The sequence below is a fragment of the Camelus bactrianus genome, chromosome 30, assembly GCF_048773025.1.
Source record: "Camelus bactrianus isolate YW-2024 breed Bactrian camel chromosome 30, ASM4877302v1, whole genome shotgun sequence".
NCBI classification, from domain to species: domain Eukaryota; kingdom Metazoa; phylum Chordata; class Mammalia; order Artiodactyla; family Camelidae; genus Camelus; species Camelus bactrianus.
Genome location: NC_133568.1, coordinates 20464657 through 20491481, shown reverse-complemented (window position 1 = coordinate 20491481; position 26825 = coordinate 20464657). Strand labels below are relative to the sequence as shown.

Sequence of the window (26825 nt, the reverse complement as noted above, 5' to 3'; positions counted from 1 at the left end):
GAGGTCTCATGTCAGGCTTACTCAATAATGATGATGTAAATGGCAAAACTAGTACCTTCATTTTGGGGCTAAGAATGGTTCCTTTTAAAGGCATATGATATACAATATAAGCCATTCCCAGCTCTTACTTAGAATAATAGCTAATTTCTGTATGTACTTTCCTGTTTCTTTGTTGTTGGTTTTTTTGTTTGTTTGTATTGTTTTTTGGTGGGGTTTTTTTTTTTTGTGGATTCATTAATGTGGAGTTCCAAAACAACTCTTGAATGTTTACATTTGCTGCCCTTGATGGCATAGAAGCACAGGTACCATATGAAAATTTGAAGAATATGTGAGGTGTATGGCAAAGAAAAAAAACTGTAGATGAGGAAGTCAGAAAACTATGACCTGTGGGCCGAATCTGGCTCGTCCCTGGGTTTTGTAAATAAAGTTTTATTGGAACACAGCCATACTTACTTGTTTACAGATCGTCCATGACTGTTTTCCTATCAAAACAGCAGAGTTGAGTAGTTAATAGAGACTGGACGCCTTAAAATATTTGCTCTCTGGTCCGTTACTGAAGGCTTTCTAAGCCCTGGCAGAGACATCTCTGTGATATTTCTTTACTTCACCCATTTGTTTATTCATTTGTTCAGTGAACACCAACCCTGTTAAAGACACACACTGTGGGAAATGTAGAAATGAAGAAAGCAGTCCCTGATGTCCAAGAACTTTCCACGTAACAGAGACAAGTCATGGACTCAAACCACCACCTCCTGCAACACACACGATAGACGAGAAAACCAAATTGCTGTGAGGTTCAGAGGTGGCAGAGGCCCTGGGCAAACGGAAGGACTTGGGAATAAGCAAAAGGATCATCTCTTTCCTAACTGTGGCTCCCAGTGGTTCCCCAGTGGGAATTTCATGAGAACTAAGAGTCATTTCCTTCATGGGATTTTACAAATTGTAGTATTCAAAGGGTGGAAATGATTGAGATTTCTTTATCTGGAGGTGCATTTCCCCTGCAACTGTGTGGATAATCATATGTAGAAAATTTTTTTAGGATTTGAAGGAAGGCTTCCTTCTTCGGGGTGGGAGGACAGAAGGAATTCCTTTTTTATTGACTGTTCCCTGAGCATATTAAATGGTATTGATCTTAAAGAAGGGATTTTGGCAGGAAACCCCTGAAATATCAGATGGATTAAAAACAAGTAAAATCATAGAACCCCAGCCATGAATAAGCATGACTCAGTGGCTCTCTGAATGCCACAGTGTGCAGGTGGGAACGGAGCTGTGGGTGAAGGTTCAGGTCAAATGCCATCTCTTCCTGGAAGATTCCACGCAGGAAGCCTTCCCAAATCCTCCAGTTGGGGTTCATGTTTGTGTCTTCATTTGTGAGTTGCTTGAGGGCAGGGCTCACAGCCTTTTTGATTTTTGTATTGCCAGTAACACCTACTCCAGTATTTGTGTTTTCCACGTATCTATTGAAGTAACGTGAATTGAATGCAGACTGACACTGTGTATTCAAAATCTAGGTGGCCAGTTTTGGTAAAGGACCTGAGAATTACAGGTTTATCTAAAAAATGACACGAGTAAGAGGCTTTTCATTCTGCTGCCATCAGAGGCTCAAAAATGTCAGCTAAATCCTGGCCAACCATTTTCTTTGTTCATAACAGTAACACTACCAGAATGAGTGCAGCTCATTTGTGTTAGAACACAGCCCTGTGATATTTCACCCACCGATAAAGTGAGGGTATCTGGTGAGAAGGCTACTGAAAGAAAATGATATTAGACCCCAACAGTTAATTTTAATCTTAGGAAGCACCAAACTGAAATATTTCACATTTCCTCCCTCTGGCTGGGAGAGCCCCTGTAGTTAGCCACCCAACAGCATCTCCTGGGGCTCTGGCTTCTCGTTGCCAAGAAACCCAAACCAGCCTCCAGTGTCTCCAACCGTTTCCTCAGGGCTCTGCTCTCACAGTAGCCTGGGTACCAGTCAACAGTGGTATGCCCCAGGTAAACACTGCAAGTTCTGGAAGCGCATGTTGCTCGTTCCCCCTCCCCTCCCTCAGCCCAAAGAAGAAAACCCAGTCCTTGTGTATGAAGAACACACCTCAGGGCATTTCCTGACAAATACATAAAGTCATCGCATACACGTGCGAGGGGCGTAGCCTATCCAAACTGTCCAAACACAGGCTCCGCTGTCTCCTTCAAGCCCCACCGGATATTTATGAATGGGATTGCTTCCTGATTTTCTTTTAACGCCAGTAGCGGAGACGTCAGAAAGCAACACCCCTAAAATGGGAAAGAACACTGGGAATCCATGCACTGGCAGCCTGCTGCAGCAGGAACCAGCAAACAGATTCCTTCACCCGTCATGAGGGGCTCCTGTCCCCACGGGATTTTTCCTGAGTTTCTGATTTAGAACAATCATTTTGGAAGGCCTCGAAATGCTTAGGTGAGATGAAATTGCTGATTATCCTAAAGTTCTGTTTTCACTGGAGTCTTTCTGGATGGCCGCTGATTCCGTCCCATTGAAAGCATTCGGTGGCATGCATCCACTCGGTTTCTGCCCACATCACTGCATTCCTGGGATGCCTTTCACAGGCCTTCGCAAGATCATCTGACAGCCGCCTGTGAGGTCAATGAACTTTATACATAATTAAACCTGCGCTGTTAGGAGAATTAATTTTTTTTCTCCCTGAGAAATGGAGGAAGAGGACATGTTAATATCGCCCTCCATTACCAAGTAAAAGTTACATGGAGTCATCAGGCTGGTTTCACATGATTTAATGCTGAACCGAATAAGAAAGTGGTTGCATCCTCTACTGGGCCTCACAGAACAGTCACCACCCACACTGTTTATTCAGACTCGGATCTTGGCCATTTGGGGTTTAAGCCAGAAGAAAAGGGGAAAAAATCCAACCCTGGAATGAACGCTTTTGAAACTCTGTATTCTTGATGAAATGCGGCCAAGGATTCTTTTAAAAAATCTATTTAAAATCAATTACTGGGATCATATTTTCATTTACGATGGATTGTTAGCAACAGCTAATTTTTCTGTTTCCATCCAGCCTTGGAGTTGAGGCTGGAGTTGGAATCATCTCTGTTTTGCCTGGGTATCTGATGCCGCCACCAAACTATGTGTGGGTAATTGGGCAACTCTGACCTTTGACCAACTTTCCATAAAATAACAAGGAAAGGTGTTAGGAGGCAAGGAATCGAATGAAAACAAGCCTCATTGATTGCAAAGAGTGTGCTTCCCGGCGGCGGGAGTTGGGGGTGGGGGGACGGGACACACAGGCGGCGTCTGTCCTATTGAGAGGAGAGAGAAAGCAGAGAGGTATGCCTGGGAAGACAGGGACCAGGTCCATCTGTCAGGATTGCAACAAAAATCATCTCATATATCAGATTGTCTCTGGTTTTTAAAGCTCTCCAGAAGAGACTGTGGAACCTCCCTTGGTTACCCACCCTACTCTTTGGCAATTCCTACGGCCAGGAAATTCTTTCTTATTTCCAGCCTACAATGTGCATGTGGTGCTGCTTCAAGGCTGGGTTACTCAAGGGGTTACCTCCTCCCCCCCCCCCACAGCATGTGTTGCCCCCAGAGTGGGACGGACCCTATGAGTCGCTGCTTGTTGAAGCTACAACCATTTTGACCTCTGTACCCAAGGGTCCCCAGGGCCCACAAGTGGGATTGGTGCTGGGAGCAGGATGGAGGAGTGTTTACTGAGACTTCCGGATACCGCAGTACTGTTTCCCGGCGTTTTATGTATGTCCCCGGGAGGAAAGGACATCGCTGTGACAGGTCCAGGAATGAGCTCATAGCCATGTACAAACGTTAAATACGAACCTACTCTTTCAGATTTTAAGAAATCCAACTTTTAAGGAAAAACTCCTGAAAACCAGAAGGGACATAGATTCTAGAACTTCGCTGGCCTCACGATGGTAGTTCACCTCCTCAGTTGTATAAATCAGAAGAGCAGGAAGCCAGAGAGCAAAAGGGACCAATCCTGGACCAGACCTCGGGTCTCATGGCCCCAGCACAGCATCCTGCCCTTCCCAGGATAGTGTGTTCTGAAGGCGAAGTGATGCCGGGACTGAGGTCACTTTTCTCACTTCCCCCGGCCCCTTCCGCCTCCTCGGCAGATGTGCAGGGAATGTTCCCCGCTTCCACGTGTGAGTTACAGATTTCATTGAAAAGCTGTCAGATGACCCGGGCAGCCTGGCTCCTTCCCTTTTTATGACGTTATGTCATTGCCCTACCTCAGGCTACGGTCTGTTCCAGATAGGAAGAGGCTGTCTTCCCATGCACCCACCCACGCCGTTTTGCACCAAGTTCCCTTTGTGTATAAATTACTGAACGAGGGAAATGAGGGCTCTGAGCCCACAGACGGTTAAGCCTTGTGCCCACCGCGCCCATCCCTCCCTCACCTTCCTGTCCGTCAAGCGATAATCGTAACACTTGCCCTACCTGCCTCAGGGGCCTCTAGGAACAAATGATAATATCTATCAAGATCTTTAACTATGCCAAGCACAGGGTTCTTAAACTGTGAAATATTTTAAGCAAACAGGAAATACAGAGACTAAGATAGCAAGTGCATAGGTATCTACCATCGCTGTCACATCTTTATGCCATATTTGTTTCAGATCTTCTCACTTACCTTTAAAAAAGAGAGAGAGACAGAGAGAAAACAGTTTAAACAGTTCCCCAGTGCCATTCCCCCCTCCCTTCTCTGAGCGTCACAGTTACCAGTTTAAATTTGATGCATATGATTACCACGCACGACTGCATCTTTTACACCTGTGTGTATCTGTAGACGATGTGTATATTTTTAAATGTTTTCAAGCTTTATCTAAATGATATCATTGTCTTTGGGTTCTACATTATATTTGTAAGATGTATCTGTTGTAAAACACATACCTTCACTTCCTCTGTCTCCCATGCTGTTTAGTATTCTATCAAAGAAAGGGCGATAAGGTTGTTTCTAACTTTTAAAATGTCCATTTGAGGAATATTATAGCTGTTTCCAACAAAAATTTGACATTACAGATGATGCTACAACATGTACATGTTATTTGCCGATGTGTGGGAGAGTTGACTTTCTCTTGGAGATACAGGTAGGTAGGTAGGTAGGTAGGTAGACAGACGTATACTATACACACACCCAGTAGCAAAGTAGTAAAATTAGCACATCTTCAACCTCCCTAGATGTCATCAAATTGCTCTCTAAAGTGATGGTACCAGTTCACCACCAGCATGGGTCTGGAAATTCCTACTGCTTCATATTCTCTCCAATACATGTCACCACAATATTTAAAATTCCCGGTTGCCCATCCAGTGGCTGTGTAGGGTTTAGATGTGATTTCCTGATTGCTATTGAGGTCGAGTGTCTTTTCATTTGCTCACTGAAGTCAGGTTTTCTCTTGTATGGATTTTCCCTTTTTATCCTTTGCCAGTTTTTCTTTTGGTGTGTTTATTTCCTTTTTAATTTATTGGCGTATACACTATATTCTTGATACCAATCCTTTATTACATGCATGGTACATGCCTGCTGTCGGTTTTGTAATATTATTTGTTGGTGGCGGTGTGCTGAGAGGTTTCATTGTTCACTAATTGTCCCAGAACCATCTAATAAATAGTTTAGTCATTTCCCACCGTTTTATAATGCTACCTCTGTTGCATCCCAAGTTCCTGTACATGGACGGGCTCTCTCTCTATTATGCTGGTCCGGTTCTCCATATTGGCACCAAGCCTATTGTATCTTAATTATAAGGCGTTAATAAATGTCTTTATATCTATTAGGACAAGTCTTTGTCTTACATTTTTTAAATATTGTTTTGGCTTTTTTTTTCTTTGATTCCTCTAAAAATGTTCATGAAAAACTTTCTGGGATTTTAATATGAGTTCTACTTAATTTATGTATTAACTTAGGAGGAATTGATGTCAAATCCTCTCATGTCTGAGCATGATCTATATCTCTGTTTATTTAGGTCTTATGACTTTCAGTGAAGTTTTATAATTTGCTTTCATTTAACTCTTGTACCTCTTTCTTTAGATTTATTCTTAGGTTTGTCATGGTTTATTGCTGTTGCCCATGAGATCTTTTAAAAATTACATTTTCTAATTGGTTGATAAGGATGTCATGGATGTTTGTATATTAGTTTTGTCTCCGGCGTTCTTGTCAAACTCTCTTATGACTTGTAACTGTAGTTTCTCATGGATCCTCTATGTAGACAATCTTATGTGCAAATAATTCTTCTTTTGGTTCTCCATTTCAAATCTTTATTTCTGTTACTCCTTTTTCTTGTTTTATTGTGTCAGCCACATATCTCATACAAGGATGAATGGAATAGTGATAGAAAAAGCGTAATTGTCTAGTTCTTGACTTTAAAGGGAATATGTTCCTAAAGTTTATTGCAGCTTCTTAGTAGAAACTGCTTAGTAAAAACTTCCTTCTGTTCTTGCTTGGCTAGATATTTTATTATATTTTAAAATTCTGGATGGGCGTTAAATTTTATAAATTTTTTTCTGCATCTATTATGTTGATTATATATAGTTTTTCCTTCTTAATCTGTCAGTGTGGTGAATTACAGTAACACTTTCTAATTTTGAATCTTTTTGAGCTTCTGGAATAAACCTTACTGGATCATTACAAACACACACTCACAGGCACACCATATATTTACCATGTGATAAATATGATATATATGATGCAGGATATGTATATACTTGATGTATGTCATACCAAAAAACATATATTAAAAATAAATATATATTTCTATACACACTACACTGCTGGTATGTTTGCTGATATTTTATTTCAGATTGTCGCATTGATATTTTTAACTGAGATTGACCTATTGCTTCCTTTCTTGTACTATCTACTTCTAAAATATACCTTTAAACGGAACTTATAAAAATATGTTCAAGAGCTTTTGTTGTTTTTCTATTTTGGTAACATTTTTCTGGGAGATTTTTCCATTTCATCTGATTTTAGATTTATTGCTTTAAAGTAGAGAGTAGAATTCTCATACTAAAAAAAAAATCTTCACTGCATTTGTGGTTATGGCTCCTTTTCATAGCTAATAGTGTTTATCTGTGCTTTCTTTTGTTTCTTTTGCTCATTCTTGTTGAGTATCTATCTATTTCATTAGTCTTTAAAGAATCCACATTTGTTTTGTTCCTATGTGTATTGTTTCTTTGCGTTTTATTGATTTGTTACTGTCTTTATTCGTGCCTTCCTACTACTTTATCTTCATCCATTTGTGGAAGAAGGATTTTCTTCTGTTTTCTTTGGGTTTACTTTATTGCTCTTTTCTATCTTCTTAATTTAAAATATTTCTTGTTTTCTGGTATTACATTTAATGTTGAACATTCCTTCTACTGAAATCTAGGGTTTTAATTATTGTTCAGTTCCAAATATTTTGTTACTTTCATTTTGATTTTATCTTAGTAATTTGGCAGTGTGTTTTTGAAATTTCAGGATGTACTGGGGTTTGGGGGCTGTGGTTTTGTTATTGATTTCAACTTTTATTGTATTATGGTTGATGAGTGTGGTTTGAGTGTTAGCAGTTCTCTGAAAGTTGTTGAGACTTGCTCTGTGGCCTAGAACCTGGTCAATTTACAAACATTTTATGTGTATTCTTTATTTCCTGGATGGAGTTTTCTTCATATTCATTAGATGAAGTTTGTAATACGCATTATTTGAATTTTTCCCTTTTTTAGCTTGGTCTATTGATTTCATAGAGATATGTGCTTAAATCATTCACTATAATTTTGAATTTGTTGCCTTCATATAATTAAACCAATTTTTGCTATATGTATTTGACACTGTTTGGTTAGGTATATAGAAGGATTGCTGGTGAATATATCTTTATCATTAAGCAGTAATCTTTTTATCCCCCCAAATGCTTTTGGCTGCAAAGTCTTTTTTATCAGATTAACTAATTCATTCAATTATATAAATATTTATTGAACATTTATTATCTGTAGAAACACTCATTATTCGAATATATTTTTTCATGCTTATCCTTCTTACTAGATTATGTTTTCTGCTTCTCTTATAAACAGCTGGAATTTTACAGAATTCAGTCTGAGGATTTCTGCCTTCTAATGGATTAGCTTAAGCCATTTACATTTATTATGATAAGTCATATATTTGGAATTCACTAGGAATCCAAACGTTTTCTATCTGCCTTGCTTCTTATTTTTTTCCTATCCTGTCTTCTGCTAGATGACTTGAGTTTTCCAGTTGATTTCGCTCTCTTCCCTGTGCCCGCTCTTTGCGCCTCCTGTGGTGCGAGGCCCCCCGGCCATGCTCAGGGCTCAAGCCCAGGTGGAGATGCTTCTTGAAGACCTGTGCAAAAGACAGAACCTGCTGCAGGAGATACTTCCCCAAGAAGATTTCTGAGCTGGGTGCATTTTTGAAGGAACCAGCTCTCAAGAAGCCAGTCCGAGCTATCTAAAGGCCCCATTGGACATCCTGGTTCCCATCTAGTCCAGAGGAAAGAGCAGGAGGAATGGAAGAAGCAGCAAGAAAGGAAGATAGAGATGCAAAGACAACAGGAGAAGATGAAGGCAAAGGTCCTCCCAGTGGCCCAGCGAGTGGCAAGGAGATTGAAATCCTCCTGCAGTGCCTGAAGTCTGGGACCACGGATGTCACTGGGTAGTCAACCTGGTCACCACCTGGTTGCAGCTGCAGATACCTCAGATGGAAGATGGAAAAATTTTGGAGTGGCTGTGCATTAGAAGGTGTTTGAGCTGATGAACACCCTTTATACCTAACTGGAAGGCTTCCCCAGCGCAGCAGAGTACCTGGACCCTGCTGGTTGTCATGGAAATCCTCAGAGCTTGTGCTGTATTATATGACATCATCCTGAAGAACTTCAAGAAGCTTGAGAACCCCAGGGGAGAACCAAAGGGGACGATATATTGGAAGCTCCTCTCATCCTGTGGTGAGTCCAGCAGAGCCCTCCCTGCCTCTTACTGGCGACTCCAGGCCTTCCCCGACCTTTCTCCTGTTGTGATTTCTCCCTCACCTTGCCTCCCAGGTGCAAAAATATAGTCATACTGTTTAAAAAAGGACTATTTTTTTCCTCTTGATTTGTAATGAATATGTTTTGTTCTGTATCTCAGCTGTTGCGCGTAAACCTTTTTAAAAATTATATCTGAGTTCACAAAGTCTAAAATTAAAGTGTTATCTGTATCTCTGTTTGCTTCCCAAACAATATAATATAGAATCCTCAGAAGACTTGAACCCAGCTTTTCTCTCTTTTGTGTTCTGATATGACACTCATGGCTGTTTTATCATCTATTATTTTGTTTCTATCTTTTTTTGTCCCCATACAACTTTTTTATTTTTATTTTTTTACAAGTCTACTTTTTAAAATTTATCACGATGCCATTTCATTTACGTTGTGGTGGCGGCCCTCAACAGGTCTTCCTCTTGGCCCACTGGTCCAGTCAGTGATCTTCATCACATCACCCCTCTGCCTTTGTCCTGTATTGGATCACATAAAAGTTCCTCCTCTTCCACTCCTTCACTTTTGTGGCTCCTGATCTACAGTAGTAGCCTTTCAAAAATGGATCCAAGAGAGACGGATTCACACTTTGAATGTCTACCAACATCTTTACCTTCTCACCAGGTGGCTTATCTGTCTTCTAGGTCAAAACAAAATTTTCTTCAGAAGTGGAAGGTATTGTTGTGTTGCATGCCACCTCCCGGCGTTGCTGTTCGAAGGCTAAAACCATTCTGATTCTTGATACTTTCTGCCTGACCTTTTTTTTTTCTTTCTCTTGGGACCTTGTAGAATCTTTTCTTTTCCCCCGTATTCTAAATTTCACAACAATTTTCCTATGTGGGAGTCTATTTCCATCTACTGTGTTGAACAATCAATGTGTTCTTTCAGTCTGTCGAATCTGCTTCTCTCTGTTAACTCCTCTTTCTTTCCAGAACTCCTGTTATGTGGGTGTTGTGCTTTCTACACCAGTCCTCTAATACTCTCCTATGTTCTCTCCTGTTTTCCATCTCTTTATTTTTTGCTCTCTTTTTTGGGCGATTTCTTCAATTTCGATTTCCAACCTGTCTATTGGGTTTTCATTTCTGTTATTGTTTTAAATTTCCTCTTTTCATCTATAAATAGTTGGGTTTTTTTTTTTTAAGTATTCTGTTCTGTTTTCATGTGTGTGTGACATTCTCTTAGCTTTCTGAAAAAAAAAAAGTTATTCTCTTCTGAAATTTTCTTCTCCCTTCATGGCCTCTGTTTCTTCCGTGTTGCCTTTTCTGTGTATTTTGGACTCTTATGTAGAGGCTTTCCCTGCATATCTGGTAATCCTTGCCTGTCTGGTTATATTTAAGAATGAAGAACTAAGAAGTTTATTGGATGCTCTGAAGCTGTGTGGGGCTTGTTGACTTGGAGCATCAGTGTAGAATAGTATGTTAATGCCATTTCTTAGGAAACTGCTAATGTCAAGCCCTAAAGTCTCCTATTAAAGAACTAAGGGGATGGTCAGATTCTCCTGGGAACGCTCTGAAGCTCTGCCCATCCCAGTGCTGAGAGCTGAAGTGAGGAATAAGATTGGAGGGGTCAGCATTCAATGGGCATATTTTCTGTTTTGTTTGATGTATGGCATCTCCCAATCCAGGAACCCTGTCTCCAAAGACCAAAGCTCCGATTTTACCAGTTGGGATAGAGGCTGCTGCCCAGCAGGGTGGAGTTGAGGAGGGGATCTTGGGGGTCTGGGGATATAACTGGTTCTCAAACAGCTTTCCTCCCATCTCCTGGTTTTAGTCACTCCTCCTTTTTCCTCCCTCCCCGGTTCCAAAGGTAACTAGTGCCATCTGTTCTGGATCTTTCGCACAGCTGGTGATTCCTAACTTTTCTTATCCCTAGTTTAGGATTCTGCCTCCTTTGTTCTGTTAGTTCTATTACCACTTGTCCATCTGTTTTCCATCTTCCAAAATCTGACTGCTATTAGCCCTTCACTTGTTCTCCATATCCTTACAGGTTCATATCTTTTAAATGGTCACTTTCTCTAGTCTTATCTAGTCTTAGTGTGGTTTCTGTGAGACCAATATTAGATATGGTGTGTTCAAGTCTCCATTTTTTCTTGAAAGTCCTGTGTTGCATTTTGGTTGATTCCCTCAAGTCTCTTTTTCCAGCTCACTAATTCTACATTTGTGTCACTCTACTGTCTAACTTTTCCACTGAGGTTATCTTTAGGAGCTCTATTTTGTTCTTTTTCAAGACTGCTATTTTTATTTACTCCTATTACTTCGCTATGGTTTTTAGTCTTTCTTTTATCCTTTTAATAATTTTAAGAAATCTTATTTTGTAGTCCATTTCAGATTGTAGTATTTTTCCAGTTCTTAGATTTCAGTTTTAAAAAGGTTCCCTTTATGACTATCCCTCATAGTAGTTAATTCCCTTGTGTGTGTGTGTGTGTGTGTGTGTGTGTGTGTGTGTGTGTTTTGGCAAGTTCCTCTTCACAGAGATTTCTTTTCTGTGGGAATCTTAGGAGTTCTCAGTTGTGAAATTGTCCCTATATGATTATTGCATATTTGTTTTTTCTAGCGATCAAAGAAGTTTCAGTGGCTCTGGAGTTTTGTTTATGTTCATTTCTTGTCCCACATTCAGACACACAGATAATGTAAATTCTGATCCTACAACATAAATGCTCATCCTACAACTGAATGTGGCTCATGTTTAGAGTTTTGATTTCTCAGAGGTGTCCTAAGCTCTGGATATAAGGCAATTGTCTGCTTTTCATCTTGAGGCCAGTAAGCACTGTTTTTTTGTCCTCTTTTCACGGATAGGGTGACTTTTTAAGGCTTTGAGATTTATGAAAAAGGCTCAATTCTGCCTCCCTCCCCCCAGTTCTTGCAGGACCAAGGACATCAGACTCTAATCACTATCCGCAGATCCCCAAGAACATTTATGTAGGTCTGAAACTCCCTTGGACACCATCACATCAACTTTTTGTTCAAGCCCTGGCTTCAATTTTTCTTCATTCCTGGAGCCAGTGCTTCTCTCTCTTCCTTCTTTACTTCCAGGCACTGCATTGTGATTTTTCTTAAGAATTTCCTATCTTTGTAGTGGAAAGGAATCCATAGGATCAGCTTAATATTCTCCATTTTTCTGGAAATGAACACTCACATTCACTATTGAGCTAAATCTAAGGCATACTCAACAAAACCTGCAATTGACTGTAAAGGGCCAGAGATTGGAAGGGGGTTCTTAGAGATCACTTCGCCCAATGCTACCATTTTATTTAAGGAAACTGAGGCTCAGAACTGATTAAAACATTGCCCACAGACACAGGGCCCATTAGTGAAAAAGTTGAAGATAGAAACTCAAGGTGGCCACTTTCTTCTCACTGCATCACAGGGAAGAGCACCGTCATCTTGCAGCCAGCACCTGTCTGGTCACAGGACACCTCAGCCTGGTGATTGTTGTGCCTTAAATCACGGTGGAATTTTGGGAAGCACATGTAGACCATTTATGTTGATTTTCTTTTTCTTTTTTTAAATTTCCTAGAATATAAGGCAGTAATGCTTATAGAATCACTTAAGTGGTTTATCACTGTCACAATTCTGTTTTTTGAATTTTTTTCAAAGAAAAATACCCTTTCCCTCTCTCCTTTCTTCCTTTTTTTTCCCTTTAAGACCCCGTTCAGGTTCCATCATCTCCCAGAAACCTTCCCTGAGGTCCGCAGCCCATCAAGGGTTTTTTCCTTCTCTAACTCCTTCTGAAATTGTCATTTGAACCACGTAATTGGCCCCGCATTATGAATCTATTTGCCCTGTTTAATTATTGAACATATATGTGCTTTGTCTCCTCAACAAAACTGTAAGAGCTAGTTTGCAGAAACCATGCTTATGCATCTTTGCCATTTCCCAAAGTGCTTTTTGTGATTAATTGATGAGGAAACAACTTAGAGGAAATATGTTCCCTGAGATAGAGCCTGGGCTTGGTGTCAGGAAGCCTGGATTCTGCCCCTTTCTCGGCATCAGCTCCCCGGTGTATGTGAGCAAACCGTCTTACCACGAATGGCCAGGCCACTGCAATGTGACCGTACCCTCACAGCTAGAGTGGTCATATAACGTCTCATTGAGATAGAGACAGTTATGAGAGTGGAAGGGGGAGGCATTATTAATAATTTTGCAGGGACAACAGGTATAAACCGGGACACTCCCTGACAAGCTGGGACATGTGATCGCTTTTTATGTCACAGCTCACCTTGAGCTCTTCAGAAAGCTTTGCACAGCTGCTATCAAAATACCAGTCTTCAAATTAAAAAAAAAATCATCCTTTACAAGAGCTTTCATCCCCCAGCATGACTTCACAGGTAATAAAATGTTCAGTTTACCCAGACATTCATGTTTTCTCAGCTACTTTCCTAGTTTTAAGTGTTTGTTGTACCTGAAGTTAAAGTAGATTGTGGGTTTGAGAATTAGTAATGCTAAGAGACAAATGCCTTTATGTTCCATATCAACCCACTCTTTGTCCTGGAAGAAAAGAACAGCTCTGATCGTCAGAGTTCTGAGCCTTGTTTTCTTGGGTGCTTTTGAAACCTAGGCTCTAACCCCTAGTACATCCAGTGATGGAGGACGGTCTGCGAATGGTTGCTGATCTACAGGCCTGGATATGTCTTCATATACTGGTGTCTTTGGTGGCTTAGCTTAGAAGGTGAGGTAAGTCCGTAAAAAGACACATTATAAGCACCACGGCTCACTGGCTGGCTCGCATCTGCAGCTCCTTCCAGGGTGTGCTGTACACAGTAGGCACTTCATAAATATTTGCTAGCTTGAAATGCTGAGGAACACTTGGAAGACAATGGTGGCTAGTAAATTTGCTTCCCAGTGCTGGTAACCTCATTCCTGCTTCTGCTCGGGGAGTACTGCGGTGGCTGGGCACGGTGCTGGGATGCGAAGACAGATATAATCTCTTCCCTCCAGGATTTTATGATCCAGAGGCAGCTTCAGAGATGTTAAAGTTTGGGAGGAAGATCAGTTGTGACCTGGGGGAGTTAGGCAGCATGTGAGCTAGGTTCAAAAAGTAGGATTTTTCTCTTGGACAGAGGTGGGCGAAGGCCATGTCAGTGGGAATGGCACAAACAAGCACCTGTAAGGGTGCAATTGCTTGACATGTTTGGGGAATCAGAAGACGTTCTGTGTGTCTGGAAGATAAGCTTTAGTAGGTGTGATGTCCTTTAATGCAAACCAGGGAACTTGAATTACGTTACGGAGACAACAGGAATCACGTGAAGTTTTGGATTCATGCAATGATGTCAACCAACTCATGCATTAGAATGATAACCTGGTTGCAGGGAGACCAGTAATGAAGAGGCTTTGGTGTTTAGAAGAGATACGAAGGCAGGGGAATAAGAAGGCAAGAGCCAGATGTGATACAGAGCTGGCAGCTGGTTGGAGGTAGGGCTGAGGAGAGAAGAACCACACACAACACCAAGGGACGGAGGAGAGGGCGGTGCTGTGACGGGATGGGGCAAAGCTGGAGCAGAGCAGAAGGGGGCTGCTGGAGACCTCTGGATTTCTGAGGAGGTGGGTGAGGAGATTCTATGAAAGAGTATATGAGAAATCCTCGAAGGTGCTTTGCATAAAGTAGGTGTTCAATAAACACTACATGGAAAGATGGAGGGAAGGAGGGTAAGAAGGAAAGAAAGAGAGGGAGGAGCTCTTCCTCTCTCTGAACTGTGCCACAGCAGGGAGAGATATTTAGGGTTTTAGGAGATCCAACGGGAACTGTGCACTAGGGCTATTCCTATCAAGAACTTGCCAATTATTTTACGTTAATTGGTGTGCAAACCAGGAGAGGATTCAGAAACAATGAAAGACCAGAATTGGTCGGTGTCGGACAGATGGGCTTTGAGCCAGACTTGGAGAAAGCGAGGGACGTGGGGTGATGAAGAGGCCACACTGAACAGAGGGAGTGGCAGCCGGGAGGTCAGGAAGGTGGAAGGGAAGGCACCACCCATGTGGAGAATGGGAAGGATGCTGATTAACATTGAGGTAGTTCCCGCACGTGGGGAAGTGTCATGGGTGAGCAATGGGTGGGGGGTCATCTGGGGCAGGATAGGCTGTTGCCAACTTTCTGACGAGCCTACCCTGAAACTCTATCAGGAGAATCCTGTTTCTCTGTGACAACCAGCCTAATTCCTTGCCAGTTTTTTTCTAACCATTTGGAATAATAGCAAGGCAATCCTTTGTATGACTAGAAACCAAGTCACACTGACTTTTCCCGATGAGCCATTTCAGGATAACTCTCAATAAATCCTCTAATTGGAAGTACTGGCCAGTACTTTGTCTTACAAAATGCCTTTTGGTTTCTTTGCCCCAGACTTTGATTATTAGGTAAACATTTTAGTTTCATGATTACATGGTGTTTAGATGGCAATGCATGAATTGGCGTTACTCAAGTTGTTTGCCTTCAGTTATGTTACATCTGCTTCAGGAATGCCAGCAAACATAAACATGGCTCATTTAGTAAACTGCCCCAGTTGGAGAATCTGAGAAAGAGAAGGCGTAAAATCTGGCAGTTGGCATAATGCCTCCTCTTGAATCGGAGAATCTTGAAGCCGGGAAGTTCTTTGGAAGCCTTCTGCAACCACCTCCTTCAACACGGTGCCACCCATCCTCTTCCTGAATACTTCTAATGAACGGGAGTTCTCAGAATGTGCCAGCTTTTAGAAAAAGGCAAACCACAACTGACTAAAAACTTTAAAATTAATTTCTCCTAACACTGGTCAGAAACTTAAGTTGGCTGCAGTATAAAATGAATGCAAGCCAGAAGTTACCTGGGAATATTTTTATTTGACTTACAAAATTCCAGTGGATGCAATGCTTGTCAATGATGTGTGTCTTTTTTGTATAGAGGAAAGTTTTTTTATATCATCTTATCACATAATTTCTTTTCATCTTCTATGGTTTCTACGACTCTGGTCTTTTCCCTTGGGTGTTGTATCTTTCCCTGATATGGGCTTCCAAGATGTGGCTGCATTTAGACACGTGTTACTAACAATGGACTGGTCTCTGGAACAATTAGAATTCTCTGTAATTTTGGATTAAATCAACCAACTGACATCTGGCTGCTTTTTTGCAGGCATCCATATCAACTGTACAAAGGGCCACTGAGGGTTAGCCATTCCTCTCCGTCAATGTTTCACTTATGCATCCCTTTACTAGAAAACATCAGAGCCCCACTATGTTCCTTTCCACTTCCACCATTTCCTCTTAATTTGGCCATTGTCAAAACTCGCTGATACTGCTACTTCATAAATGGGTTTTAATCTCAGTCTCTGGGGGCCACTGCATAATATCCTAAAACATCACTTTGATGATTCCCTCTCTCCTGCTTAAAAACCTTCATGGCATAATTTTTAAAATAATATATTTTTTGTTCTGATTACAAAAGCAAGGTATAGTTTTTGTAGAAAATCTGGAAAATAGAGAAAAGCAGAAAAGAAGAAAAAAAAAATCACTCATAATCCACCACCAAGACAACCGCCTGTTGTGAATGTGTTGGAACACATCCTATTAGTTGTCCTGTCTTTCCTGCACCGAGAGCCTTCCCAGGCCGGTCCCAGCCTGACGTCACAACCTTCTCCTTCTAGTTGCTTCCTCTCTGGGGATCTGTATTGCCTTGCATGGGACTTTTCATGGTTCCCCCTCAATAAATTTGTTTTGATTATATAAACAATCCATGTGGTTGTATACATTTTTGAAAAAATATATAAGGAGTAGAGTAAAAATTATATTTAAAAATAGCTCAACACCCTGAAATAAAAGCCACTGACATTCTGTAGACTATCTCATCGTCATCTGTGCATAGATGTGTGCCTAAGCACACACACACAATTTCCTATAAATGAGATCACGGCATCCATGTGGTTTTATGGTTGATAATTTCTTTCATTTTCACTTATTTCTTTCCTGCCACTCCCTTCCTTCCCTCCATCTTAATCCCTCTCCCCACGTTGCCAGTGCTGACAACCTTGTGTGTATCCTTCTGTGCTTCACTCATATAATTATATCAAACATTTAGATATATACAGAATCACACACACACATGATTTCTGTTATTGCTTCATAAAAATCAGATCTTATCATATGCCCTCTCTACATCTTGCTTTTTTCCTCATGTCACAATGATACAGTGCTGAAATTCCTCCATTCTTTCTATTTCATGACTGCGTACTATCCTTTGGTATTGTAGCACAACCTATTGAAAGATTCTGCTACAAACAATGCTGTAGTTAACATCCCTGTGGTCATATGGGCATGAGATGGCTTGATCAATCATGGTGTTTTTAAATTTGGATGGATATTTCCAGATTGCTTCCTACATGGCACAGCAGTTTCCATTTCCAGCAACAGCATATAAAAGTACCTTTTTTTATGTCCTTCCATGTGGCTGTAACCTTGTACCACCAAGGGGCAATGCCTCTACATTTCAGGGGAGGATGGGGGTCCCTGTGGAATCCCAAACTTAAAGACAAATATGTGGGCATAAAAAGACCATCACAGTAATATATATAAGATAATTCATTAAATGGGGATCGTGATTTACTGGAGTTGGGTTCTGGGGAAGACATTCTGATAAAAATGAACATTATGGCCTGAAGTTTTATTTTGTTCTTAGGATGATTTTTTTTTTTTAACCTGGTATCATTTGGTTAGCATGGTGGCTAGAAATTTCCCTCTTGATTTTATGTTTCTTCTTTACAGTTTTGGATCCTACAGCCCACCTCCTGAGCTGGGATGTCCACCTCCCCTCCCGCTCCCCAAATGGCCACTCGGCTCGATTCTCTTTCTGCTTGCCGCCTGTCTTCCTCCAAGTCTGCACTGTCTGGTGCTTCCTTTCCTCATCCTGGCTGCCAAGAGCCGCCGCCACTTCTGCTGTTCTTGTTTTCCCTCTCCTTTTCCCTTCCGTTTCTCCCGTATTTCTCAGCGTTCCCTCAAAGGGGCTTGGCATTTGCAGCAATGCCTGCCACTGAGACGGCACTTTGGGCCCAGCAAGCCCACCCTCCGCATCATTTTGGGCACAACCTCAAGGTCACGGGCCTGTCTTAGCTGCTTTCATCCCTGGTTTTCCTGTGGATAACCCCTCCACCTGACAGAAGGGCTTCTGAAAATCTGGAAAATAGAGAAAAGCAAAAAAAAAAGGGGAAAAAAATCACTCATAATCCACCACCAAAACAATGGAAAGGCTTCTGTCCCGCTCCTTTCATTTTTTATATGACATCATTTGGGTGCTTGGAGTCCCTGAGAGCCTGAGGCTTCCCTGTACTTAGAGGCAGAGATAGAGTCTGTCTCTGAGAGAGCTCTGAGCAGCCTGTTCTGCAAAAGAGTGTTGGCCCTTGGTGTCCCCCCCAAAAAAGAACCCCTGGGTTATTATGGGTTATTAGAGCCACAAGGAGAGCAAATGAGATAATCTAGAATCTAGTTTCGTCTTTCTTCTGCTGAATTCCCGATGTCAGGGAAGTCATGAGTAGGACTCTGGTCTTAGCTCCTTAATTCTGAATTTACTCATCTATGTGGGTTAGACAGAGCCTAAACATTATTCTGATCATGTGTATGTGTGTGAGAGTGTGTGTGTGTGGTTTAATATGTACACCCTGACTGAACCCAGTAGCTCTGTGGTTTATCTTTTACTGAGAACTGCTTTTTTTTCCCCTTTTCTAAGAAAATGCTAGTCTCCTAAACTATAGTCTTGTGAGTTTGTCAGCAGTGGGGGGGTGTCGTGTGAGGGCCTGTTGGTGATACTGAGATCAAACAATCACCCAATTCAGGTGACTTTAACACAGATCATATTGACTGAAATAGAACTCAGCATGTGATACTGGCGTGTGACATTTGAATATTTGCCAAGAAAAGCACCCAAGTCACCATGACCGGCTGCAAGAATAAGAGACTTGCCTGTCTTGCTGTTCTGACTTACATTTTTATTTGAGAATCTGAAACCAACCTTTACAGTTTGGGGAGGGAAAGTAACATATACAATCAGCATGAATCTGTTTACCTGCTTTTCAGGTCACTTAGTCCTAACCAAGAGCAACGTGTAGAGGGGCTGGGGTTTAGCTTGGTGGTAGAGCTCGTGCTTAGCGTGCACGAGGCCCTGGGTTCCGTCCCAGTACTTCCATCAAAATAAATGAATAAAAAAACCTAATTACCCCTTCCCCCTAAGAAGAGCAACAAATAAATGAGGGAACATGTATCTTAACAAATTTGAACTTTCTATGTGTTCTTTCTCTCTCACTTCCTCTTCCTGCAATTCCTTTCCACACTTTTTCATCCTTCTTGTGAAGGTGGTGACCTCTGATAAAGCTTGGAGTTCAGACCTAAGGTACCTGGGTCCCAGCTGTGGCTTGTGGCTTCGTGTCACTGTGAGACTCACTCTCTAGTCTTGGTTTTCTCATCTCTCAAATGGGACACCCTACTTCATGTGGCCATTAAAAGCATTATGACTTCCTTCCTTTCCTCCTTGCCTTTAGAGAAACTCAGAATTTTCAAAACTATTAAATGCAGTATTTTTAAGGCCACTTAGAAGTTGCCCATGACAATCAAGAACCACTAGAAATGAGGTGTTTTACCATCAGAGTCATTTAAGTCCCCCTCGCCTGCCTCCCCCTACCCGGAGCAAACTGATTACATTTCTGATAAAACCTGACTGCATTCTGATAAAACCTGTGCAAGAACCAGGAAACTCATAGATGGTGTGGACCCTGATTTTCATGATCGAAGAGATTCCCGCTGGTGCTTCTGTAGAAGGGCCTTTGCAGAGGGGCCCTGCTGTGTGGGCAAGTGTGTTGTTAGCCAGGGAGAGACAGGGATTGTAGCCAAGTTAGAGTGATGCCGAATGCCATGATATTTCACATTCAGGAGGAAAAACCCATAGTTACCAGCAACATCTGTTGTTGTCAAGTGCCCATTTCACTGTATGTGTGTGAAGGACTACCGTGCGGCCACCCTCCCTGAAGCAAAATGTGGAAAGTAAGGGGTTGCCAAAACTACGATGTCCTGCCAAAGGGAATTTTAGTAAAGGATTAAGGTGACCACTTACAAAATATAGATGCTCAAAGCTGGAAATAAACGATGCTACGTGGGCTCAGAAAACCAGGAGAAGAGGAAGGTTTGGATTGAGGGAAAACAGGACCAGCCACTGTCAAGAGGCAATTTTCTGAGGCTCGGGAAGGCTGAGAGGAGACAGAGGGTGGACGGAACGGGGACACAGGACAGGGCAGCGTTTGAGTGGAAGACTTGATATTTGAGGTGAGGGGGGAAGAAGCAGAGAGAAGGGCCAGGGAGTCGGAACTGGGTCAGAGAACAATCAGATCACAAGTGAGGACCGAGCGTGTGGGTTACAGGGAGTGAAGGGAGGGGCCCAGTCTTGTAAGTCGGGCTCAGCCCAAAGCAGCCGGATTTATTCAGCAGAGACCTGCAGAAGTGAATAGCAAGAAATAAAGACTCACCCCACTGTATGAATGGCAGGGGGAAAAAAATGAACCGAGGAAAGCAGCAGCTTAAGGATAAGATAAGCTCGCTCTGAGACATATGACTGAGCTGAAACCCAGATAATGTATTATCTTTGCATCCAGTATCTTTCATTAGTTAGAAGTTCAGTTTCTTTGCATCTCATTCACAAAAGAGCATTTAAGTGAATATATTTGCTCGTGGAATTGTGGCTAGAAACTCCTTGCCGATGAGAATGTTATGAATTCAGGAAGTTTTAACCAAACAAAGTTGGAAGGTGTAACATGGGAATGAAGTTTGAAGCTGTTAAGATAATAAAGACTCGATGCTAACTTTTACATGTACTCTTCTTTTAATTTTACTTTACTTTTTTAATTGAAGCACAGTCAGTTACAATGTGTCAGTTTTCCCCAAAGGGACCTACAGCCTTTTACCGGGGTGACGATGCACTGGGGAAGAGAAAACAGGCCTTTGGAGGACTGCTGAGCATGGGCTGTGAACTGACCCTAATTCCGGGAGATGCGGAGCATCCCTGTGGGCCACCAGTCAGAGCAGGGGCTTGTGGGATCGGGTGATCCAGCGGCTGGGGCTCCACTGGGCATGCCTGCCACGCTCCGTGCAGGCTGGGGGGCGGGCCACGCTCGGCCACAGGGGGCTGCCTGCCTGCGGGCTTGCTCCCCTGCCTCTCCTGGGTGCTGCCACGGCCCCTCTGAGACCCTTACATTCCCTGGCTCCAAACTTCCTCTGGTGCCCAGTTCTCCGGAAGAGGCCGGCCTTCCTTAGCTGGATCGTGAAGGCTCTCCCCCAGCCTGGGTGCTGCAGGTCCTCAACCCGGTACTCCTCCCTGCACCCTCCCCATCCCGACGTGGCGTCCCTCAACCGTGGCGCATCTTCCCATCTCTTGCTTTGCTCTCACGCTGTTCCCTGCACCTGGTGTTTCTTTTCAGCCCCCGTCTCTGGATTTGTGTAATGCCTGTTTTCAGCACAAATATACCATGTCCCCTTGTAAACCCTTTTTTCTCCACTTCAGCTCGTAACGAGCAAAAAAGTGCAGATGGATTAATTCACCAGTGGGGACAGGAAGGTCCTTCTGCAAATGGGTCATTAACAATCTCCATAAACAAAAGATTGCCTTGTTTATACCTGTTCTTCAGAGTCAGCATTTCTTAAACCTGCTTAAGGTGAAAGCGAGGGCTTTGTATTTTAAAAAAAAAAATCACATGGGAAGCACAGCTGTCAGAAAAGTTCACTTTGTTTAACGCGTATCTTCCGCATCAGGTGGCCTCTCAGCTTGCACAAAGAAAACGGAATTGGTTGGTTGAAACCTCTCAGCAGAGCAGAAGGGGCAGGCGCAGGAGCAGGTGGGGAATACTCGCCTAGGTCTTCAGTTCTTAAGGGTCCCTCTAATCGAGTACCTGGCCTCGGATGTGGAATCCGTGGCCAGTGTCTCGGAACAGTAGTCTTTTTTTTTTTTTCCTTTAAAGGTAATTCCCATGCCAGTTTCTCCTTTATCCAGAGTTGAGGTTTGAGTAACCAGTGTCAGTGGGGTCCATGCAAGCCTGAACATCCCAAGTTTCCTTTCAGACTTTTATTCAAAGTTTCCAGGTCTCATAGTCAAAAGTAAAACAGCACAGAAATTAAGTTGAAAATATTATAAATCCCAGGGATTTTTTTTTTCACTGCTGAGTAAGGCAGTGCCACCTGGGGGTCTCCACAAACTCTACCTTGGAGGCAGGACCTGCCGGTGACAGGCTCACCGCCCGGCGCTCTGGGGGACCAGGCAGTCTGCAACCTCTGGCGTAGCCTCGGAAGGCATTTGCCTTTGACCGCCTTTGAATTCTTCTTCTTCTTTGACTTGGCACAGGGCTCTGTGGCTGGTTTTCTACCCACGTCTCTGACTGCCGCATTTCTCTCTACAAACGATTATGAAGCCTTGAGGTAGCACCTACTGGGGGCCCGAGCCACCCATCTCTACAAAGATGGACGAGACCGGCTCCTGCCTCCGGGCTGCTCCCGCGCCTTCGTCCCTGCTTCCTCCATCTGAACGCTGAGCACCCGGAGTGGTCCCGCAGTCTGCCTCCTCTCCTCCTTCCCTGTGCCCTCACTCCCTCATAAAGGCTTTTGTTCTCGTGGCTTCCATCGTAAAACTGTATCCCCAGTCCTACTTTCTCAGCTGAAGTTGAGTATTAAATCTCCTCTTGTTCTCTCCAAAATTCAGTGTGTCCTCAGGACAGCCAGCTCCCCAGGAGCACTCTCTGCCTCTGGCAGCAGTGGCACGAGGGTCCTTTTTCTCCAGACCTGAAATCTGGAGAGCATCCTACGCCATCCTCCCCCTTGTCCTCTGTGCCCCGAGTCAGCGTTCAGGCTTCCTCCGACCTGCTCGTGGGTCCTTCCCTGCTTTGCCGGACCCGCCGCCTCCGCTCCACCTCGTCCCAATGACCCGCCAGAGAGCTCCGCACATCCCAGCCAACAGTCCCTCCTTTAAATGCCACCTTGTCAATGTCCCTCCTGTTGAGTGGCTGAGATGATGTCTTACACTGCATTTTAGCTTGTCAACCTCGGCTTTCCAACTTGCTTTACCTCACACAACCTCCAAGGGGTGATCCTAGCCGTGACAGAGTCCCCGCTGTCATAGCTGTGGGGGATGTGCAGCGTTGCAGAGAACAATGCAATGGGGCCACACGTTGGAAATGAAATCATTCCAACGGGGGAGGGGGAGGGGTACTCAGGAATTGGAATTATCTGATATGGAGAGACAGACGGTGAGAACCTGTAGGGGGAGGACTCGGCGCCCTGGCTCTCCTGAGACAGCTGCATACACGCCAGTTAGACACGTCCTTGAATTCTCAGCACTGGACTGTCTGCCTTGTATTGTCTGTGGCTCTTATCTTGTGTTGTGTTAGTGGAGCGCAGACAGAGCGCCAAGGCCACCGTGTGACGGTGTTGGATGGCTTGGTCCAGGACGCACAGGGGTTGGGACGGCCCTGCACACTGACCAAGCACATCTGGAGAGGGAGGTGTGGACACAGCCATGGAGGGGACCCAGACCTCCGCCTCCAAGAGGTTAAGCTTTCATAGGGTCAGACATGGAGACAGCAAAGCAGAACAGAGGGAAGGTATAGGAGGAAGATTCAGGTTCAAAGCTGGGGATGATTTCCAGTGAGAACTGTCAAACCCCAAAACGGGGTTACAGAGAAAGCTGTGGCCTCCTCTTTCCTGGAAATGCTAGAGTTGTCACACACAAACTCTTCACAGTGGCCTGAGCGCCGACTTCTCCGGAGGCCTGAGGATGGGAGAGAGAACCTTCTGGCTCCGCATTCCCACAGCCCGCTTATCTGGATCGCTGGGTTTGCTTTGCAGAGTTAGTTGGCTGCAGGCTGCTGCTTACTCAACCACAGAAGTGAAATTTGTTACTGATGAGAAATAATACAAGATCTTTCTTTTTCTAGACTTCCTCTATGGGTGTTGTTGTTTTCTTTCTAAATGGGGGAGCTTGTTTTGCTTTTTTCCCTTTCGTGGCATTCAAATTTAGCTTCTGTGGGTACCCTGCCCAGTAGTTCAGAGCACATTGATGAGAGAAGCCAGCCCCAGATCATCAGATACTCACCATCTCCCTGGTGAAGATGTTAGAGAGCTCCCTGCCGTGAGCAGGGGAGACCTTTAGTGATGTCTGAATGTGATTTATTTCTTTGACTCAAAAACCGTGTTTGGAGCACTCGCTCTGTGCCCTGCACAGAGCCAGCCAGATGCAGAAGAAACAAAAATGCATGAGACACGATCCCTGCTTTCAAGGCACTTACACTCTAGCAGGGAAGAGAAACTGCTTTTGCAAATCATTTTATGTAGTACAAAGAGAGGATTATTCTGGTTCAAAGGGAGGCTGTTGTGAAGGATGACATCATGGTATACCACTTTTTCAGTCTTTGTCATTTCTACCTTGGATTAGTCTTGTTGTTCACTTTAAAAAAAAAAAGATTATTTCTGAATCGGAAGTAGATTCACATGGTACGTGTACTGAAACAATTTAGAAACATTTTTATTGAGGAGTTTCACTCTCACCCCGTCCCCATCTCCTGAATTCACCACCCCTTACTCCACTGACACAGGTAACTATGTATGTTAATTTCTTGAGTATATCCAGTGTCTCTTCAAACAAAAAATTGTATATATGTATATGTATAAATTTTCCCTTTTTCCTGCACAAAAAGCAGCCCTGTTCTCTTGGCCTGTTCATTTATTAGTGTGTCTTGGAGACCTTTGCATGTCAGTATGTCCTTTTTCTTTCTTCATGGGTAGACTACACCCTTCATTGTTTCGGTGATATCTTGGTGGATTCATTATCTATTGCTGCATGATGAACTATTTTATAACTTAGTGGCTTAAAGCAATGATTTTATTCATTTACAGTTCTGCAGGTGGGCTGTTTGGGCTGTGTTCAGCCGAGCAGTTTTTTTTCTTCTGTTTTTTTTGTGGATTTACTCATGTGGGTGAGGTCATCTGGCCGCTTGGCTGGGGCTCCATGGTTGAAGATGGATTCGCTTGCATATTGGGGGTAAATTCCACCACCAGCTGGAGTAGGTGTCCCCAGGAGACTAGCCCAGGCTTCTTCGCAGGGTGACTAGATTCCAAAAGCAGAGAAGGATTAAGCCTCGGTGTAAAAGGGCTTATTAAGCCACATTGGCTAATGTTCCATCACTCAGGCAGGTCCCAGGGCCCAGCCCAGTGGCAATATGGGAAAGCTCCACTCGAGGGAGGGAACACTGGGAGAAGGGAGTTGTTGGAGGCGATTCTGTAACTGTCTACTCCACATACTTAATTAACCATCCCCCACTGATGGACACGTGGCTATTTCCAGTTGTTCGGTATTACAAATAATGCTCCAGGAGATAATCTTGTTCATCAGTCAGTTCATATGTAAGCAGGACACATTACCGGAAAGTGTTGCTGGGACAAAGGGTAAATGCTTTTTAAAACGTCTATCTGTTCTGTTTTTGTGGCGCTACTTCTCTGGTTATTTTAAGCTTGTGTTCTTCTGTCAGTTGGGCAGGAGCTTTGAAAATGTGAAGAGTTTAGATGGAAAATGCACCTCAGCTGAATTAATTAGAAACTCATTCCTAAAGGGACAAAAAGGATGAAAGCTAGACTGGAAAGCAAATAATTTTGAGTAAAGTAACCTGTATTTGAAAAAAATACGTCTATTATAACAGTGCTTTACATTTACAGTATAGAAACAGTTTGCTTATAATGTCTCACTGAATTCTCACAGTTCTATGAGTTAAAGGTATAATTGGCCCCATTATATACGTAAAATGTGTATGTATGCATAACATACATATATATTTTTCTTTCTTTTCTTTTTATTGAAGTACAGTCAATTACAACGTGTTGATCTCTGGTGTACAGCACAATGTCCCAGTCATGCAGATACATACATATATTCGTTTTCATATTTATATATTCTTTTTTAAGACTTAGAAGTTACATGACTTGCCCCAGTGGCAGGTTATAGCCAGGATATGTATCCAGCCCTGTGACAACAAACTTGACCTCTTCTCATTGACTGCATCCGTTTTGTAGAGACTTGGATCATGTCTTAGCCTCACAAGACATTAATTTGCTTCACTTACTAATTGCCACATTAATAAATCACAGTGACATGAGGTACCTTCTGAAAAGAAGGCTCTTTTTTAAAAAATTAGAAGGAGTTCATTTCTAAATTCTGACAACTCGGGAAACATCCCTGAAGTTTTCTCTTGTTTTGCATGTGACATCGTGGAGAGCTCTGCTTCCTGATCGGAGTCACTAGGAAATCTTGAAAGAATTCTTTTTAAGCCCATGTACTTGCTTTCAGCCTTCAGGAAAGAGGAGGGAGTTATTGTTAAATAAAACCTTGTCTTGGCCCTCCTGCAGCGGACCTGAAAAGTAGACTGCTGCGTCTTTTTGTTTTGTTTTTTCATTCACATTCAGACATTTTCACAGGGACTTGGTCACGGCAAAGTGGGCCCCACGTACAAACCACCCACTTCCCTGAAGCTTGATTGACGAGCAGAGCTGTTCTGCCCAAGGGCAGCCTGTTTGCCTGAGTCTGGATGATGACAGGTTCGACACGCACAGATTTTAAAACAAGTCTCTCGTCCCCGGGCTGCAGGCTGCAGGCCAGGATGCTTGTTCTTGAGGCAGGAGAAAGGAAGAAGGCTCCACATCGGGGAGCAGGGCGAGCTGTGTGGATCAGGAGTTCTGGAGTCTGCAAAAACAGGGCAGCTCAGGCCAAGGGCATCCTTGTTGAGAGAGCTCCTGCTGGTGCTGGGTACCACGAAAACCAGACTGCAGAAGCACTGTGAAGAGCAGGTGAGTGGA

General features: G+C 43.1%; 1 protein-coding gene and 1 pseudogene across 5 annotated transcripts in view; both read left to right on the top strand.

The window, feature by feature from the left end:
* BCL2 (BCL2 apoptosis regulator) overlaps window positions 1–26825 on the top strand; it is a 214259-nt gene that overhangs the window by 66756 nt on the left and 120678 nt on the right. The window contains exon 3 of one of the 5 annotated variants that reach the window (XM_074355178.1): window positions 8214–9185. The exons of the other annotated variants lie outside the window; for them this stretch is intronic. Within the exon in view, the coding sequence (XP_074211279.1) occupies window positions 8214–8222 (9 nt within the window). The 3' untranslated portion in view covers window positions 8223–9185. Of the gene's footprint in view, window positions 1–8213; window positions 9186–26825 lie in introns of those variants that run through there. 5 annotated transcript variants of the gene reach the window in all.
* On the top strand, window positions 8295–25995 carry LOC141575605 (proteasome activator complex subunit 1-like; annotated as a pseudogene).